Source organism: Vombatus ursinus, unplaced genomic scaffold (genome assembly GCF_900497805.2).
Source record: "Vombatus ursinus unplaced genomic scaffold, bare-nosed wombat genome assembly UNPS02006779.1, whole genome shotgun sequence".
NCBI lineage: Eukaryota > Metazoa > Chordata > Mammalia > Diprotodontia > Vombatidae > Vombatus > Vombatus ursinus.
In genome coordinates, this window is record NW_020946557.1 from 20304317 (window position 1) to 20326256 (window position 21940).

General features: G+C 34.5%; 1 protein-coding gene across 2 annotated transcripts in view; it reads right to left on the minus strand.

The window, feature by feature from the left end:
• Positions 1-21940, minus strand: part of PTPRK (protein tyrosine phosphatase, receptor type K) — a 723664-nt gene that overhangs the window by 357965 nt on the left and 343759 nt on the right. For both annotated transcript variants that reach the window (XM_027848590.1, XM_027848589.1), the window contains exons 4-5: positions 15011-15092; positions 12423-12538 (exon numbers count right to left, since the gene is read on the minus strand). In XM_027848590.1, the coding sequence (XP_027704391.1) occupies positions 12423-12538; positions 15011-15092 (198 nt within the window). The remainder of the gene's footprint in view (positions 1-12422; positions 12539-15010; positions 15093-21940) is intronic.

A 21940-nucleotide genomic window follows, 5' to 3' on the forward strand; every position in this document is an offset into this window, starting at 1 on the left:
ATAGATAGATAGATAGATAGATAGATAGATAGATAGATAGATAGATAGATAGATAGATAAAAGGGTTAATTAATTGTATTAAAAAAAAAGAAAATTTAAAAAATATATTACTGGTAAGAGGAAGCAAATGGGCAAAAACAAAGCAAATGGGCAAAAACAAGGATACTCAATGAAATTTAATCTGGAAACCCAAGTCCAAGAGCAAGTACTCTTACTGACAATGGAGTAGTCCATCATCTTCATTCTTGAAGGGCAGAACATTATTATTTATAGACTTCAATACTGAAAAATCCTTGAGCTTCTACAATTGCTCAGTTTTTACAGGAATTTTTTGAGGATGAGCAGGGCCAAAATAGCTTTCTACATTATTCTTTTACAATCAATTAGGAAGGCTATAGCCATCAGACCTAAAGAGTTCATGAAGTCAATGAAGGAAGAAAAGGATGTACTACGAATTCATTGCATATAGCTTCTTCAGGCAGGAAGCTACATTAAGATAACCTTAGGAAGACACAAAGAACTCCAAACACATGATGGAACTAAAATTTATTGCAGAGATTTTATAGTGCTCAGCAACCCAAAGAAGCCCCCCCAAAAGGAGTAAGCTGAAAGAGTCAAATCCTAATCAATTATACATGGTCAAGGATTTTGACCTACAGCCCAAGAAACAGAATCTCTGACAGTGAAATTTTCAAGGAAAGAACACAGAAATCTAAGATTAACAAGACTACAGAAAAAGGAAAGAATGACATAGAAAGCAATCACAAAGACAACATATAGCAAAGAAGGCTAGATCGCTCTAGGCTACTAAATAATGCAGTTCCTATTTAAGTGTAATAGAAATGAATGCAAACTCTGACAGGAAAACTGCTAAAACCTAAAGTAAGCAAAGAGAAGAAAAGTCCTAAAATTTAATCACAGATCAGTTGACTGTTGGGTGGAGGGGGAAGGTTAAAGTTTCTAAACCAAGAAAAACTGGAAGGTTATACAGAAGACACCACTATGATGGCAGAAAGTAATAAGGGTGAAAAAGGAGAGTGTAAAAACTGGCTTGAAGCTTAACATCAAAAAAACGAAACAAAACAAAACAAACAAACAAAAAACTAAGATCATGGCAACTATTCTATCACTTCCTGGCAAACAGAGGGAAAAGAAATGGAAGAAGTGTCAGATTTTATGTCCTTGGGCTCAAAGACAACTGCAGATGGTGAATGCAGCCATGAAAGTAAAAGATGCTTGCTCTTTGGAAGGAAAGCTACGGCAAATCTGGGTAGCACACTATAAAGCAGAGATATCACCTTGCTGACAAAGGTCCATAGAGTCAAAGCTATGGTGTTTCCAGTAGTAATGGAGGACTGTGAGAGTAGATGTATAAGAAAAGCTGAGTGCCGTAGAATCAATGCTTTTGATTTGTGTTGCTAGAGAAAATTTTTCAGAGTCCCTTGGACAGCAAAAAGATCAAATCAATCAATACATAAAGACATTAGTTCAGGAATTAGACTACTTGGAAGGACAAATACTGAAGCTGAAGTTTAAATACTCTGGCCACATAATGAGAAGACAGGCATCAATGGAAAAGACCCTGATGTTGGGAAAGATTGAAGGCAAAAAAAGAAGGGGATGGCAGAGGATGAGAGGGATAGAAGAGAGTCATAGAAGCAAGGAATATGAGGTTGGACAGATAATTCGAGAAAGTGGAGGATAGAAGACACTGGCCTGATATGGTCCATGGGGTCATGAAGAGTCAGACAGGACTGAACAAATGAACAACAATCTATACATACATGTACAGATCATACACATGTGTGTATATACACATGTACAGATCATATGTGTGTGTATACATATATAAGAACTTATATCACACACACACTCCTGCAGAGATTCCTTTCCACTTTTATCTAGTCTGTCCCTCTACTTGGGCTGTTGATTTTTTTTATGAGGCAGCATGAAGGTGAAGGCTGACATGGTCTTGAGAGGGGAATGACCAAAATGGAAAACAAAACAATGAAATTTAATGCCTTCATATTTTACACAGATTTTTCTTAAGAGTTTTCATTATTAAATATCAAAAGAGAACAAAGCTATGATCTACATTCTTCAGTGAGCATATGGATTTCTCCCAGAAATACAAACTGAAAGTTACAAGTATTATAAAGCAGTAGCTCCAGAGGCCAACCAGAGGACAGAGTCTCCCTATATTCCATAAAGAAAAAGAGAAAAACAGAGATATATAAGCACACATATGTCCATAGGTATGTGTGTGTGTATATGTGTGTGTGTGTATATATATATATATATATACACACACACATGTGTGTATAGTACGTGTATTGTGTGTGTGTATATATATGTATACACACACTATGTAAGTTTATATGTATTATTCTATACATACACAATATAAGTTTACATGTATCTGTTATTATCAATATTACTATTATTAAATAAGTAATTCTTTTTTTAGGTAGAGGTTATACTTGATGGGGTCCTTTTCAATTCTAAAATTGTGGGATTCTATAGATTTTTTAACAGGATAGAATTCTGAGCCAACTCTAATAAAATGAATTTTCATGAGGAAAAACTGAATCTTATACTTGGGTTTAAAAAAATTAACTTTCCAAGAATAAGATGATGTAGGCATGACAAGGGAGCACTCATAGAAAAGAATTAAGAGTTTAAATGGAGTAGAAGTTCAATATGAGTAAATAGTCTGACATGGTCACCAAAAAAAGTTCCAGCAAACTTAGTCTATGCTAAGTATATGTAATGGTATGCATGAAAAGAAAGAGATGTATTCCAGAAATGTTGGAAAGACATTATAAGATCTCCATGTATATATGTTTGTATGTGTGTATGTATATGTGTGTGTGTGTACACACACATACACATATAAAATGAGTAATGGAGAGTAGTTGAGCTTGCCTGAAAAGGGTCTAGAAGAACGGAGATGACTTCAATAGTTTAAAAAAAAGTTCAAAAGAGACTTTGATTTTTGAAGAAAGATAACGAGTTATTTCAAACATGCTGAAATTGAGATGTTTATTTTTGGGACATCTAGTTCAAAATGTCTAATATGCAATTGGTGATATGGGACAGAGTTCAAGGGAAAGACTAGAGTCTGATAAATAGATAAATGGACATAAGAATAATCTGCAAGAAGATGCTAACTGAACTCATGGAAGAATAAACTGAAGGAATTGGAAAGAATTAATCCAAAGGGGGAAAAAAAAAGTGGATCATAAATAGTTATCTGCAAGTATGTGAAGGATTGGCATGTGGAAGAAGGATTAAAGTTGTTCTGCTTGATCTCAAAGGTCAAACGAGGAATGGAACTGGGATGAATATGGAAGAAGAGAAAATTTAAGTTTTATGTAAAGAAACATCCTAGCATTTAGAACTTCAATCTGAAACCAGGATGAGTTGATTCATTGGAGGACTTGATGGAAAGGCTTAATGCTTACTTTGCCAGGATATTATTTAGAGGATTTGATTCTGAGGCATATGTTTCCTTTTCAGGTATGTTCTGGATATTCTCTGAGGTTACTTCCAACTGTGAGACAGTATAATCACCAAAATATTGATTCAAACTTCTGAATATTTACAACATTCAAAAATAGTGAATGGGTGGTTCACTGTTGCTGCTCTGAGGACAAAGTCCTAACTCTACTGCCAACACTGGTGCTTTCCTATATATTCAGCCCTCTATCTAAAACCTCCATTTTAGCTAGGTAAATATCCTAATTCTCTTCCTTATACACAATGCCTGCCTCCCATTCTTTGATCATGTTTTCTCCTCCCCTTACCTCCACCCAACAAGACTCTCCTTTACTTAAGCAGATTCTTTACATCCTTCAAAGTTCAACTAAATCATAATATGATAGGATTTATAGATAAAGATAATATGGAGATTATGAAGTCCAGGCTTTTCATTGTACAAATAAGAAAACTGAGGGACAAAAAAAAAAAAAAAGGGAGGGTTAAATTGCCCAAAATCACATAGTGAGTAAAAAAGCTTGAATTTTAATTCATGTCCTCCTAATCCAATATGTTTAGCAATTCTAATATATACAATTCTTTCACTTCTCTAGACTGAATACATAGCACTGCTTATCTGAAAGAGTCACAATTATATTACCTCATGTTGTTATGCCACTGTTTCCTATGCCACTGTCTCTTCCTATAGAGTGTAAACTTCTTGAAGTTAGGAATAATTGCTTTCATTAATTTGTTATTCACCACAATTTATAGCAAAAGGGTGGTTATATATTAGACACTCAATAAAGACTTGTTGGCTTAAGGATATGACTTGGTCCCACACTAACTTTGCATATTTTTGAACATAATTAAAATTTAATGCCTTTGTCCACCTTTATACTAACAACTAGGTTAAACAAAAATCTACTTCTTTAAAAATTCAAAAAGGTTCCAGTGACATTAAATGTCAAAATTAAGAAGGTAGAAAATGATTTAAGGTACTGACAAATGAAAATATAGTAAACTCAGCCTGAAATCTGATGCTAAAAATGTGTTTTTGAGGACAACAGTGTGCAGAATGTGAGAGTCAGAAATAATGTTGTGAATGATTACTATGTAACATTTGAAAAATGCTGGAGCTCTATTGTATTCATAGAAATTTCTGAATTCTCCACACAAACACAAGCCCCACAGCACTATTCTCTCCTGGCCTACAGTGATTTTAAGATAAATTGTAATCATGGGGATAAGAAACTTCTGTAGTAAGAGAAAACATCACATGGTAAAAAGTTTTAGATCAACTATATGAACTGGCCCATAATTAATGAGAGTTGGTTTTACTTGAAGGTCTGCCTCTCTTGTTAATGGATTTTTGTTTGGGGGTGGGCTTTATTTTTGAGTGATTCATATCACATTTACCTAATTTTATTTTTCCAATTTTTACTCCAAGGCAATTGTTTAAATTATCTATTACTCCATGAGGACTGACATTTCCTCTGGCTGAGAGACTGGCTGCATCACACTCCATTAGCACTGATGAGTCTCACCAAGGGCAGCATGGTGGCTGACTTCCCTGTTTTGGCAGACCAACTGAAGAGGCACTGAGCCAATCCCCCATGGCAATTGCTGACAGATTGGTCCAACTATACAGTTCTGATGGCAATCTGCATAGGATTACCAGTCACACAATAAACACCCTTGTTTCAGAGGCACCAAAGCAAATGGTGCTAACCAAAGACTGCCCCCCAAATACCCTACTCTCACTATATCTGCAATCAAGCTTCTCTGCCTGATCCAATGATGCATCCCTGCCAAGCTCCAAAATGATGGATGAAGTCATTAGTGTTTTAGTTATCTACACTAAACCTGAAGCCAAGGCATATGGTCTGACAGATGTTCTGGCAATGGGACCTTTTTGAATTGTTATGTAGGTGTCCACATATTCTGGACTCTTTTAAAATAGAACAGTAATCTGAGTCATGATCCTTGACTCCTCCCACATCCCCTCCCCCACTAAAGGAAATCAATATAAGAAATTCTTACACTTAAAATATAATAAGCTTGTTTGACTGATATTATTCAAATGTTCACTTTGGATTAATGATGACAACATGTCTTTAATATTTCATTGCTCACAGAGGGCCCTCAAAGGTCAACAAAGTGAAGCCCCTTATTTTACAGATAAATAGACTGAGGATCAGAGAGCCTCTGTAATTTGTCTAAAGTCTCACAAGCAGTAGGAAACAGAAGTAGGATATAAACTAAGAGCCTCTGACAACTCCAACACTGCATGGAACCACATTGTCTATGATTGGGTTTTTTTGGCTAGACAATAGGGTTAAGTGACTTGCCCAAGGTCACAAAGCTAGTAAGTGTTATATGTCTGAAGTCAGATTTGAACTCAGGTCCTCCTGACTCCAGGGCAGGTGCTCTATTTACTGTGCCATCAAGCTTCTCATCTCTGATTGTTTTACTGTCAATTTCATCCATATTTTTATATACAAGAACAAATACAAATATCAACTGTTATTATATTTATTTTCATTCTTGAAAAGAACTAAGATTTCTTCCATGTTTCACTGACTTGATACAGACCGCAACCACTCCACATACAAATAGGTGGTTTCACGATTTGCTGTTGTCAAGGAAATTCATCACCTGGCAACCACACTGGTAGTGGTTAGATTCTCCAAACTTAGGATGGCATAGTATAACACTAAATCTAAACTGAGATCATTTTTTTCTGAAGTAGGTCTTGGAAGATTAGGTGCTCTTCTAGGAGAGCCTTACAGAAGTTAGTATTACCTCCAAACCATAATTACATTTTAGACTAGGATTTTAATGGAGTGGTTTTCTGTCTAAGACAGAAAATGAGTTAAAATAGCTTGTGCTTTTTTCCCTATAAAAGTTTAAACAGAATCATCCAGTAACACTCCTTCCATCTATGCTTGATGAGGGTCCACCTGAATCTGAAAAGGAACAGTTCCAGAAACACTTTGCAACAGAAAAATAACCATCCAAAAAAATAGTCTATTTTATAATTTTAGAAAAACAACAACACACAAACTGTTCTTCACAAATACTTATGAGCAGTCCACTGATTTTGTCCTAACATTTGCATCTCAATACTCAGGGACTAATTGTTTGGTTTTTCCTCCCTTCGGGAACTATGTACAAGGCCAGTCCTCACAAGAAATAAGGAAGCTGTGGTAGGTCATGATCACGACTATTAAAATCATCAGGTGATCTGACAGAATGCTCTTGTACTACATGAAATGATGAGCTGGTTGATTTTAGAAAAACATGGAAAGACATTCATGAAAAACTGAAGAGTGAAATGAGAAGAACCAAGAGAATGGTGTACACAATAAAAGGCAATATTATTCTAAGCACTACTTTGAACAACTAGGTCATTTTGAATATTATAAATACTCACAGCAACTACAGAGGACCTAGGAAGGAAGATACTATCTACATCCAGAGAAAGAACTGATTAATAGAAGTATGTATAAGATGGTTTTACATACATACACACATTTATGTGTAATGGTAGCTTTCTCTAGAGCAAGGTGGAGAGGGAGGGAAAAAAAGTTAAAATTGCACAGCAGAGAACAAAAGAACACTTAGAAGGAAGCACAGAAAAGCAGGTAGCTTTAAAAATGATGTGCAGTATTTATTAAATAGTTTTTCAAAAAGAAGTAAACTGTGAAATGGAAATTCATGGTTTTTACAATGAATCCTCTTTTTATGTTGTGGTGTGTACATGGAAATGTTCTTTTTTTTGTCTCTAAGTTCAAAATGAATACAATTTTTAAAAAATCATCAAGTGAATTACACCTAGAGCAGGTTAATACAATAGGTGAGGCTTATTTATATACCTTCACAGAAGCCCAGTATGCTTATACACTAAACTCATGAGTAGTCAATTCCAGGATAAGGTGATCTACAACAGTGCTTGCTGTTTGAAGGGAGGGAAGTGAAAGCAAATAAGTTTGGGGAGGGGGGGAGAGAGAAGCAAATTCTTTGCTCCTAGAGGCTATGGAACTTAAGGTAGAACTAGCCTCCATGAAAAAACTGAATAAAATTCTCATACCAAGATATCGTGTCTGAACTGTCATTGTCATCTATCATACTGGTTTTCACACTGAAGTTCAAGAACAAACCCAAGGCTTTAGTAGTTTGGTAGTGCTCAGATTGTTAAGGACTTTGAAAGAGCAAGCACTCTTTCAAAAGCTGTGTCTCCTTCTGGGGCACACAGGTCACAGGGGAACTAAATTAGAAGGCACTGGGCATGGTTCTGTTGAGATCTAAATTACTTCTCTTAAGGTCTCCGATCTAAGATTTGTTGAGCTCAGTTCTAACAGGGAGATAAACTTTCTAAAGAACACATCTAAGAAGTACCATGAAAGTACTCTAAACTTCCATAACACCAAAACATTTTGACTTCATAGAATTATGTTTTAATTTATTTCTCTTTAAAAGTTTACTACATTTTAATTAGTGTGTATTATATCATCTATATATTATGTAAGAGACAGTAAATAAGCAGTACTTTATGTGTTCTATGCAATTTTGAAATACATGTACTATTTTGTAGCTCAGTTTAAATAAGCTCTTATGCTCAATACTTTTGAATTCTTTCATCATTGCTGATATTTTAAATTCCACAGAAAAAAATGTTTACTGTTAAGTTTATAATCTTCTTACTCTTTTCATTACTGAAAACAATTTTAACTGGGCACATTTTAAGATATTATGAAACTCAAGAAAACTCAAAATTGCAAAGATGGCAATGATGTTTTCCTGACTTCTTATACATGAGGATCAGTAAAAGGCCATTTTACCATTCTATCATGTGGATAACATACCCTTTTCAGCAAGTTGTTTCTAATGCATAATTTTCCACAGTCTCAGTTTGACATCTCAACTAGTTACTCTCACAATGAATTCTTGAAAAACTCATAGGAAAAAGTCTGTTGCTCTTAAAATAAATGAAGCAAAAGAAAAGCTGACTGCCTTACAGAAGAGACTATGTCATAGGCAAGATAGGGATATGGTAAAGAAAGAAGGGATTTGAAGTAAAGGGACCTGGGTTCTAATCCTGGCTCTGATTCTTACATGAGAAACCTTAGATTTCTCACCAATACCCTCATCTATAAAATGAGTGAGTTTTAACTAGCTGACCTCCAAGGTCACAACCAGCTTTTATAACATGTTACATGGACAGACCATTATATGATCTTATGATCCTGGTAGAAAGAAAATTGGTCTTGGAGTCAAATACCCTTGGAGAATGGGTATTTGAGAAGTGGACCTATTGAGATATCAGTGTTAAACTACATATCAAAGCCTACTTAACAAATTACGAATGTAAGCGGTATATTTTAATTGGGAATTGAGATTTCTTTCCAAAAAATTCTTATCCAGAAAGACCAATAGTTTCACTATTCCCGGTACAATGAAAAAAAATTATTTACATGATCAGGTTAATAATGGATATACTTTAGTTGAATTAAAGTTAACAGATTTTTTACTTTTCTTTTAAAAAAGAAGGTGATTGTGTGCGTATGTGTGTGTATAAACTGCTCAGAAAATGGATAACAGAGGTGCCAGAGGTCAAGAAAAATACTAAGATTCACTGAAATCCTAAAATACTAGCAACTGGAATGTAGAAGAGAATGTAAAAATCCATATTATCTCTCCTCAGGGAAGTTCCTAATAGTCATCATGTTTGCCCTCCCCCCCCAAAAAATTAAAAAGACATCATTGACAAGTTTATAAAAGCAATAACAAAATGTTTCCATTAGTAGAATAAGAAAAAAATGAAGAGTGACAGAAGATTTAGTGTAGTTCACTTGAAAGAGCAGGATCAATCTAAGGAAGTATTTACTGCTAGGAGGATACAGAGATATGGAGATGAAAAATGAATTTAACTCCACCATAATATTAAATTTTAGAACCTAAAACAAAGAGAGAATTGCAAAATATTTGAGTTCTGATAGAAAGGATCATATAATTGAAGCTAAAATCAAGAAAGAAGATTTAGCACATTAATTGTTTACATTTAGAGATATTTACCAAAACTAATAGCTAAAGGAAGTATTCTCTTCACCTTTGGTGCAAGGAATCAGAGAATCAGTGAAATGGAAGGGAGCTTCAATTCCACTTAGTGATTCAACTCAAGAACATTTTTTTTTCCTGAAAAAGTGTTCATCCAGTGTTCTGTCTCTGAAATGAATGAAGAAGTATCATTGAAGTATCTGCCACCATTACTACTATGTGAAAGTCAATCTACACCAAGGAGGATTAGCAGCTGTGGAAGTCATGTATTGGATGCTTCGGCTTCCTAAGGATAAATGAGAGTTCAAGGAGTCATTTTGAGAAATAAGACATGCTTGCAGAGGTCTGCAATCTGTAACAATCCAGGGGCTATTGTTTTGCTACCTTTTGTACAGTTCAAGATGTACATAAATGTAAGAACTAATAAGAATGACGGTAGGGCTGTTAAACTCAAAAATGGCAATAACAGAAACAGGTCTAAAAGTGTAGGAAGCTAAATTATTTTGGAAAATACAATACTTATCACCAAATTTTGGTCCAATGAAGGGACAAAACTTTGGAGGCAGAAACTCCAGACCTTATAATGGGGGACAAATACTTTCCGAAATCACATAAAAAAAGGTAGCTATGGTTGTTCCAGCAATGGCAGATTTTAATTACTGCTAGAAAGCAAAACTTAGCAGGAAAGAAGAGATAAAGAAGGAATAGGAAAACTTTAATATGCCACTAATTTATGAATTCAATCAGGAACAGTGATGACATGTTTTAAATAATATTTTGTGTGTGAATGTGGGGGGCGGTGCAAAAATGAAACAAAACAAAAAATCCATCAGCACTGTATTTTTGAGTAGTTGTATGACAGGTTAATTTCTTTTGTGTATACTGCCAAGTATACAGCATTCCAACCAAGAGATTATGTTTGTTTTTTTCCTCTACCCACATTATTGATTGTTAAATATTACAGTCTGATCATGTCACAGAATAAATTTATCTTTAAAAATCAACAAGAACCAAAATCAAGTTGTCAGTCAGTCTTTGTCTAAGACTTCAAGTGAGGAGGAACATACTACCTCCTTAATCTAACCCATTTCAATTTTGGATGATTCTAATTGTTTCAAGTCTTTGCTTATGCTCAGGCTGTCTATGCCTCTTGAGGACTTTGACATGTTTGCCCCAAACGGTAGAACTGGGAGAAATCAATACAAATCTAATTCTTCTTCTCTGTGACAACCTTTCAAATATGAGAAGACAGGTATCACACCCTTCTACCCTCGAGACTTCTGTTTGTTTGTCCATTTCACAGGTATATTGGAAATGCCACTCAGGGGATTAATTTTTATTTTAACATATAAAGAAAAAGACATATTCAAAAGTATCTTTGAAGCACAGACTCCATTACAATTTTATATATGTTCTAAAGGTACAAAGACTCTTTAGAAAAAAAAGTTCATAGTTTCTTTCTCAATGAACTATAAATTCAGAATTACTGCCCATAGCAATTCTGTCTTTGCAGAGAACTAAAAGATAAATGATAATAAATATGAACTCAAATTGACATACCAAATAGTAATCTATACAAACATCCATTTATTTACTTTTCATCAAGTTGCCACATTTCCTTTCTTCATCCTAGAACTCAAGCCTACCTACGTCCCCACTTTATTTTGAATTGGTTACGATAAAATAGTACCCAGAACACTTCATTACATATAGCCTTGTCCAGTCAATTTGCAGGTAGATTAGACTTGGTTTAAGGAAAAACTTCCCAATGACTGAAGCTATACAAAAGTGGAATGGTCTGACATATCAGGTAGTAGACTCTTTATCATCAGAGGTCTTTAGGTGAAAGCACAATGACAATTTGTCATCTATACCTTCAAGGAAAAGTAAGATGACCATGTTACACATGATGTAGAAGAAATTTTTAATTAGCTATGGGTTGGATTGTATGTCCTATGAGGTCCCGTCTAACTCTAGGATTTTATGAGCCAAAAGTATTATGCAATCATAGAATCACACATTTAGAGCTGTAAGGCAACTTAAAGGCACGTAATCCAATGCTCTCATTTTTACAAATGAGGAACTGAGGTACACAAAGATTATGTGACTCACCTAGGATGACCTAGCTAATAAGTCTCTATGAATTTCAAATTAACATCCTTGATGTTACTTCTCACTGCACACGTCCATTCTCCAAAGCTTAAAAGACAGAATCTCCTTGTCTCATTCTCACCTTCTCCAAACTCGCTTCCATGTTTATTTTCTGGTTTAGATTGTTTCTCTCCTTGGACAATCTGATTCTTCAGATTTCATTTTACATATATTATTTTCTTCTGCATAATTTGTACACTTATCCTTCAGTTAACCTAATCTTGACCCTGAGATCTGAGTTTATCCATCATGCACCAAAACTCTGAACAATTTAATTTTCTTTTGTTGGACTACACATTGCTTGAAATATTGCCCCAAAGGTTTCTCAAAATGTAATTTATCATACTGACAGTTCTCCATCTTATGAACCATGCTCTAGTAAATCTAGTTTGTGAAGCACTTTAAAATGAAAGAAAGTTTCTTTTTCTACTCTTTTCACTTCCAACTATTCTAAGGAAGTATTTTTAAGTAGAACACAGAGAAATTGGAAGAACAATGAAAATTAACTAGAAGTTGATAGAAGACACAATATTTAAATTCCTTCATAAATTAATTCACATCTTTAAGTTGAGAGCAAGGAAAAAGACAAATCTTCACAGGATCAGTACAAGGCAAGCAAAGAAAAGTTGCGTGACAAAATAAGTGAATTAAAATATAATCTGTGCCCATATGACTTTGGTGCTTTTTCATTATCAAATTTATCCACATTAGCCCAACAGACTAGTTAGCCTTACCTGCAGCCATAACTTGTTATTCACAGCATCTCTCCCTGTAGCAATACACTGAAATGTAGCATTCTGCCCTGCATTGACCTCTACATCACCCAGCCTCAAGAAATGAGGGGATTTATCTATGGAAAAAGGGGAAAAAATAAACACAATTCACATGGAACCTCACATTACATATTTCTATTTCCCAAAGATTAATAAAATTGTTAATTCTAAAATTGGCCAACAGAAATTCCATGAAAAGAAAGACATTCTATTCTCTCAAAAAAAAGACATTATATTCTCTAAAAAAGGGAAAAAAACATTTTATTCTATCTCTCCAAAACTCTCCTTTCTCATCCTTTCAGTAACTTTGTTTTCTTTGAATATTATACCACAGCAAAGATACTGTTGTACATGCAATGGGCATTCAATAATTGCTGCGTGACAACTATTGCAAGTTCTAAGTGAATAATAATAAAGCCATTACAGATTGTAATAAGGAGAAGCAGACTCATCATAGAAAACATCAGGCAAAATAATGTAAGCATTACAGAAACAAGCTTAATTTTATCTGTTGTATATGAATCACAACAGTGCCACAGATATACAAACATCCTACTTAATTAGCCATTACTTCATTCCTTCCCACCTCCAAGTCCCCACAGTACAACTGCCATAGTTTTCTCTATCTAGTTCTTCCAAGAAAACAGCCTTTCAGGTGATTTCAAGTATAGTAACAGTTTGTGTGACTAAATCTTTATGTCTGTACAGCCTCAGGAAAGCCACCCAAGTGAAATATTAGACTGACAAAAGTAATGACTATAGTTGAAGGATATGAGTTATATATCCCTCAGATATATTTTCTGGAGAATTACCTGTTATAACTAAAGGTTTTCTAATGCTTTCCTTAAAAAAATATCAACTCAGAACTATTACGATTAGAAAGTATTTGGGTTTCATTTGGTCACCATATTATTGGCAAATTACAATTAAGATTATCAGCTTTTGTTCAGCAATTTGTTTACATGCCAAAGCCTTTTTTGAATTCAACATCTATTTTTCTAAGGTCCAAATGATCACTAGGTTGGCACTTTCTCACATTAACATTACAAAAGAAGCTATTATGCTTATTAGTCCTGGGAATGAAAAATTTCCCCCTTCTTTTTTCTTAGAGGAAATAGTTAAGACTTTTCTGCCTGTATTTGATTCTAGTAAGATGCTAGCTGATCTCTAGAAAACACTAGAAGAAGAAATTAGCTGCCATTGCAATAAAAGTAGAGCAATGGAACCTATTTTTAATAATGTCCTTCCATATCAATGACAGAACATATATGTAAACACACACATAAACCTGACACAGAGGATCACTGAACACTCATAGCAGTAAATCTAAGCCATTTTATAATCAGGTGTTAGGGGACAGGATTATGTCTTATAGGATAATTTGTCCTAAACCTGGCTTTACCAATTCTAGGTAATTGTAATGTTTTAGTGGATATGATTTGACCAAGAGATATGTAGGAAAGGCTATCTGAAAATGGACCAGATTTTGACGTATAGAATATGCGGAACAATGTATTAACAAAGTGTGTTAAAACTGAGACTGACCAGCATTCCCATTTGATATAAGAACTGAGTTGAATACTTGGACCAGAATAGGCAAAACTAGTTCCTTCACTTGACTTTTCTCCATTTCTAAATATAGCACGGTACTGTAAAGGTACAACTATGTGTATGCCTATGTCTTCTAAGAGAAATTCTCTAATTTAAACAATACATTGAATCCACATTAAGAAACATCTGTGTGTATATAAGGATTTATATATTTGGGTTGCAGTAAGGTGTTTGAGTATATATATATATGCATGAATATATATAACATATACATGTATATACATGTATGTATGTATACACACATATAAATGTAAATGCATGCATGCATGCATGTATGCATGCCTATGCTTTCAATTGTAACCTTAAAGTTCAGATAAAGTCCATCCCTATGTACCAGCCAGTAGTTGCATCAGTGGCTAGAGTTCTTACCATCCTTTTCTATTAAATAGCCTAGGAGAAAAAAATCTTAAGTCACTGTAGTACAAAGTACACAGGAGATATGGCAATTATCCAGACAAACTGATAAAAAAGGAGTCAGTATGAGGGAAAGGGAGAAGAAGAGGTTATATGATCTGTAAAATATTACACTAAGAAATGGGATAAATTCAAATAAATGACTACTTTTCCTTATTATGGTCCTAATGCTCTATTGGATACTAGATAACTTCAAAATAAATTTCTAATCCATAATTTATATACCTCTTGATCTCTATAGTTATATATACAAGGCCTTGCACTTAATAGATACTTAATAAAAGTTTTTAAAATTGAACTGAATTAACAGGGATGGGATACATTTCTCAAGACTGAGGAATGCTTCTTATACAAGCTATTACAATAGCCATGAAATGGTTTTCCTACAAGCAGTAAAAAAAAAAAAAAAAATATTAGAGACAGGAAAAGAGAGGAGTGATCAAGTGATGAAAACTTAAGTCAGTGCCAATATCAAATAGGTCCTGAAAAGCCCCAGGAAAAACACAACTCTTAATCACACTCACCACAAGGATAGCTCAGAACTTGGATGTCATCAATGGCAATGTAGCCATTTCTCTCATCTGAGACTTCTGCCTCAAATATTACCTGTCAGAATGAAAGGAAAAATGTTTACTCATTTCTGTGCAATTCCCAGTGTGGAAGGAGAGCAGATGACATATGACTTTTATTTACACTGAATTTTCCATAAAGGTTAAAAGATATTTATTATGTAACATCTTAGATTTTGATCACATTCTAAACTTCAATCACAGATGGATCACAGGAATATCAGAACAATAATTAATTTTTCTGAGATGAAGTTGTCACTCAGTTAAAAAAAACCTTACTGAAAATTGCTATTTTATCCCTGGTAGGCAATATATGGTCTCCAAAAATAAGTTATGTTGCATAAATATACATAAGCACAGACATAGACACACATGCACACCACCGAAAATGGAGATAAACATGGTAAAAAAAAGACTGGGGCAAGCTTGTTCAGTTACATTTCATTAATAAATTTCACTTGATCTTCACAAAAATTCTGTGACAAAGGTCAGACAAATATCATTACACCAAATTGAATTAATTCAGTAAGTATTTATTGAATGGCTAATATGTGTTAACCACTGAAGATACAAAGACAAAAAGATATAGTTCTTATTGGAAAATAACTAACATTCTACTAGGAAGAGACATTATATTCACAGATAAATATAAAGACAAAATATATAGAATAAAACCAAAGCACTTTGGAGGTATAGGGGAGAACACTAAGTACTATGAAGAGCTCCTCCAAGAGATGGGACCTGAGTAATATACAAAGTAGAGTTGAGGACACAGTGTAAGAGAAGTAAAATTTACCTCAAATCATTGGGCTAATAAATAAACAGCTGGCTTGAGACAAGAACTCTGATCTTCTGTCTCCTGTCTAACTGCCCTTTGCATTAGGCCTTCCTTACATATGCAGGAAGTGGGAAAGCAAGACTAAGCTTCCTGATATGAGGGAGAGGGAGAAAGAGGGGTTATATGATCCGCACGATATTACATTAAGAATTGGGGTAAATTCAAATAAATGAACTACTTTTCCTTAGTGTCACAGGTGGTTATGAATGTTTATTGGACTGGATTGGATTGATATTAGGTCAGTGGTAGCAATAACAGTAACAGTTAGCTGAAACGTGTACCTGAGGAAGGGATCCACTTGGAGGTAGGCACATAATTTCAGGGAAGCATGATGAGAAGAATTCAATCCCCAATGGGTAGGAAACTATCTTTTTAGACAGGAAAAATGAATCCATTGTGTCATTCCAGAGGAACTCCTATGGGGGAGGGGGGATGGGGTGTTCACCCTTATGAAGAAATATGATATGGATGGATTGTTACCCATCAAAGATACACAAGGAGAAAGCTTAGAGCGGGATAGTAAAAATGAATTCAGATCTAAGGATGCAGCCCCACATCTCTTACATCATTTCTAGTTCTGATAATGAAGTCTGATATCATAAAACACTGTTATGTCGTCATTAATATAGGACAGACAGGGAGCTACACAGACCATGAATGAAGTCTATCTATAGCACTAAGTTTTGCCCTGAGCACTTGGGATATTATGGTATGGTCAGAGGGATGCCCAAAGCCTCCTTTACCCCAAATTTTTGATCATTCTATTTTTTATCATCAGAATTACTTTCTTCTTAATTTATTTTTACTATGAATTTAACAAATATTAAATTGACTAATTTCATATATAGAACAAAGCTAAAAAAAGAGGAATGATTGTACATGGAATTGCAAATTTCTATTATGTACAGCTTGTTTGTTTTATAAATATATAATAATGTCAACAGATAGCTTTCAGAGTTGTCTTGTTTGTCTTTATTTCTTTTTGGCCTTCCATCTAGTCTCTTCCCATATTCCTGCAATTACTACAAACAACCATTACACTAACTCGCCTAACTTTTATAGGCTTGATATCCAACGTATGTTTTAAAGTTTACTTCAAAATCATCTTCCTTCAGAAAGATTTCCTTGATCCTCCCAGTAGAGAAATGGTCCCTTCTTTCTACTTCACATAGCACTTTGTATACCACTCTTAGGCAATTAGGCTGAATGATCCAAAAAGCAATGGAGAGATATACATTGGGAATCGCTTTACTTATGGAAGAAAGTGCTATATTTGGAGTCCAAGAATATAGATTCAAAGTCCAGCTCTATAACTTATACTCTGCATGACCCTATATAACTCAATTAACCATGCTGGTACTCAATTTCCTCATCTATAAAAGAAGAGACTTGATTTAGGTAACATCTGAGGTTACCTACCAGCTCTAAATTTATAATCCCATGAAGTATATTACATATTTCTCATGAAATACTACATAAAGTTTGGTTTAAAGGGACATCACTAAGGAAACACATGAGCAGAGAAAAGAAACAGTCCAATCAGGTAGCAACTGCAGAGATTAACACATAGACAGCCAATGTTCCAGTGCCACCCATGATCTATAGGAATGCCTCCTGCACATTGGATGGATCCTTTGTAAGACCAATGGAAGAATAGGACAGAGCAAGGGGAAGGGAGGAAAGGAAGAACAGCAGAGGAGGGGAGAGAATAGAAAAGAGAGCCTAGTCCGAGACTTGTGGGGCATCTACTATTTGCCAAGTACCTTACAAATATTTTCTCTCTCATTATGACTCATTTCATAGCTGACAAAACTGAGGCAGATAAAGGTTAAATAATTTGCTCGACATAAGGTCATATTTGGACTCAGGTCTTGATTTTAAATGCAGCACTGTATCCCATATGCCACTTAGCTACCTAGTCATGTATAATTTCATGTCAGATAGGAATCATATAAGATGAGAAGCATGAATCTAGCTTGAATGTGTTGAGGATATATGGGCTATGGAACATCCCCATCAATGTGTCACAAGTCACTGACTTTTTTTTGACAGGTTTTCTATATTATGTTAATGACCTATTTAGAACATATATCATTTATCTTACCATTTAAAAGTATCTTTCATGAGTTATTTTAACTTGTAGACTTGCTCTACTTCTACTTTTCCAAATTATTAAAATTCCTTTGCTTCTGAAGCTGTTTTAGGGACTGGGATAACTGCACCCCCCGAGAAAAGTATTTTATTTGCTCATTTGAATTCAACTTCATTCAACAGGGTATAACAAATCTAGGCCTTTGTTCAAAAGGAAACTAAAGAAATGTTTCTTGATAGTGAGAAAATAATTAGTTTCTCTTTTTACTGACCTTTTTCTCCCTGTTAGGTGTTGGTTTTGCACCATTAACAAAAGCCAGAGGAAATTTCTAAGAGTCTATCCCTTGACTGGTAAAGATCTAATCAGCTTTTTCACTTCAACAGAGCATTCAACTCATAAAGTTCTGTTCAACCCCTCAAAAAAAGTGAAGGAAGGTGGTAGAAAGATTCCTATGTAAATTAAGCAAAACTTGTGGTAATGGGTCAGTTCTAAAAGAGTGGGCATTCCCAAGAGGGTGCTCTGTAATAGAATGGGTTTGTCTTTGTGACATAGATCAACTTAAGAAAAAAAAACAAAATCTATTCTCTCTGCTGAGGCATAGAATGAGCTCTACTTTGTTTGCAGACTGTTTTTGTTGTTTTTTTTTCCCTTCCACTCCATTACCTGAAATCTTGAAGGTAGCGCTTTTCATCTAATTTTTGCAACTGTAGCAACATTTCTAGACTACTGATTGAAAATAGGAGCAGAGTAAAATAGTGGAAAGGAGACAGGCAGTGAGAATAAGGACAACTTTATTCTTGTTTAACTTAATTCAACTAATTATTTGCAAAATATCTGAAGATCAATTGTATTTTTGCTTTTAATTTTGGCTGAAGAGAGGATATTTTAATAAGCTACCCATATTCCAAAAGCAAAATTTTATTTAAAAGGAAAAAACAGCACCTTTTTCTTTTTTAAAAAATAGCTTTCATTTTTACATCACTTTTATTTCCAAATATACACCTCCCTCCCTCTAAAGCTTCCCAGAAAAACAAATGTTATGATAAAAGCAGATTAAAAAGAGATAACAAAAGCAGTTCAGCAAAAATAAACCAACACATAAACTCAGCCTGATCAGAGATGAAATATTCCACACTCATACTCATCTATCTCTGAAAAGAAAGAGGTACAAGATAAATATCATCTTACCAAGATATACAAATTTTAAAATATTTTCAAGGACGTAAAAAATCTAGGAAATCTAAAATATGTACATGTCAGAAACCAAGATATTGGACTGCACTCATACAAGTAATAATGTTACATATTTTGTAATTATTTTGCTTTTTAAAATTCAGTTTATACTCAAATCTCCGCTAACATAAATCAAACACTTGACAACATTTAGAAATGTATCTATTTTAATACTGATTTCTGTTATGTGAAATTGAAAGTTCAGGAATAGAATAATGCAGTTAGCACATAAGAAAATGTAGAGCTTTTGTCCAACTATTCACAGCTTATCTCCATTCTTTAGTATTTCTTTACAAATAACGACCCTAAATACCTAACAAAGACATCCTAAAAAGTCCAAGCTTGAAAGAGCTCTAAAATCTTGGCTAAAGCCTCACAGTAATGTCAGGTATCCCAAGTGTCCTTTTATCAAAGTGATCTCTATGTAAAGACAGCTTCACTGAGAAGGGGAAAATAGGACAAAGGTGTCTAAGTACATTTTTACCTAATTCATAAAATTTTGTTGACATAATAAAGTGACTTTCCCTGGAGAAAGTCCTGGATACTTTTGCTGAGCTAATTTAGAAACCACAAAAACATAATTACTTCCATTTCAATGCTAAATGATGCTGTGAGGCAGTTTTCTGCTGACAGGGCCCTAGAGGATCTTAAATATTGCAAGTCAAACTCTTGCAGGAAAACTTTTTAAATCCAGGTTTTATTTTTAAATTATACTTTTAAAAAATGAAGATTCTCCTTTTCAAAGGCATAGCTTCCATTCAGAGGGTCATAGATTTGAGCTGGAATGGGCCCAATACATTATCTATTCCAATTTCTTCATTCAAAAGTGAGGAAATTAGGAATCCTAATGGACATGTGTCTCAGAAAGACAAATGATGCCTAGGTGCATTATTATTCAAGGGATGGTAACCTCAGCATACTGGCCTATAAACTACATCAGATTTTTAACCAGGTCAAATTTGCATTTGAACATGGCAACAAGTAATAGCTACTAATAAGACAATACGTTCTTAACATTTTTTTCCCCATTAAAACCTTTGAGGACTGGTTCTCTGACATTTTTTCTGTCTTTTCTACCACTGAAATAATTGACACATGCCCAATTTGATGCACAATAAATCCTCAGAGCCATGGACTTGCTAAATTATCTTGGAAAGCAAGTCATCTAACACAAGATGAATTATAGACACAAAGTTAGTCTATAGAACTAGTTGAACATATAAGAAAAAAAAATCTGCACAATACAATACCTAGTTTCTGCTGGAAGACCTCTAATAAGAGTGAACTGACTACTTCCCCAGGTAGCTGATTCCACTTTTGAAAAATTCTAATTGATAAGAAGTGTTCTGGCCAAAGAAATCATGTCAAAATCTACCACTCTGTAAATGCCACCCATTGTTCCTACTTTGGTGCTCTGGAATAAAAAGAACAATTCTAATCCCTCTTCACTTGACAATGCTTCAAATATTAGAAGATGGCTATGGTTGTCTTATATATTCATGGACTTCACTCCTGAAGCTCAGGAAGAGAAAGTGTATGACCAAAAAGATACCCAATACTAATATATCCACATACCACGTCTCTTGGGACCAAAGATATCCCTGAAGACCATCCTGATCATAATACATTCTACTCCATAAAAGTAACATATTCCATTCCCTGATGCTTTAGTGACTAAAAGAGACAAAAACTGTATATCAACAATGGTCTGACATTTCCACACTCGAAAAAGAAAACTGGACAACTATTTACCCTATATCCTAATGGGAAGGGAGGGAGGATATAGTGTTTTTATTTACACTGGGACACCTAATTACATTAAGTGCACAGAACTGATGCTAACTGGTAAGTTTGTCACTGCATGTTTTTACCTTGAAGCTAAATTGAGTTAAAGGAGGAAGAATGTTATCTCAAAAAGTTTTGACATGCATTTTCATTCTATTGACCTTTTGACAAAAGCTTACCCACTTCCAAATACTTCCTTTGGCTAGTTACCAGTGATTAGCCAATGGTCAGTTCAAATTCAGAGATACAACCATGTATTTGAAATGATACATTTCAAGCTTAGGTCTGTTTCATATTTTACCTAATATGTCTAGGTAATAAATAAGAGCCATCAAACAAAATATTTTTCTCTTCCACTTCTATGGTAATTTAACTAAGATATTTCAAATTTTCAAAAGTGCTTTTTTTTCTTTTCTTTATCTCAGTAAAGTAACAGAAAGTCTGTTTTGAGAGAAATGGAGGATGGTATTAGATAACTAGTTGATGAGAAACTACTCTTAAGATGTTGACCATAAGTTGAAAAGATAAGAATTTCACTGCAGTAGCTATTAAACACTGAAAGCGGGATTCAATAAGATGAAGGAGAGAGGCAGGAAAGAAGCATTCTCAAGGACAGGGGATGCAACTAAAACCATAAAAGTCAAAATCCTTGAAAATTTGTTTTTGCTCTTAAAGTCTTGCCCTCAGTGAGTTGGTTAGTCAGTCAACAAGCATTTATTAAGCACCTCCTATATGCCAAGCACTGTGCTCAGGTACTTCCACAAGAAGAACATATCATGAACATCATTTTTAAACTCGAAGAGGAGACCAGGAAATTCATCAGTAAAATGTCACTTCCGTAACTTTGTGATCATGGCTGCACCATCTGTGTTATATTTTACAGTTAGTTGACTTAGACAAAAATAAAAGATGATTGGTAAAGGTTTCTATTTCTTTT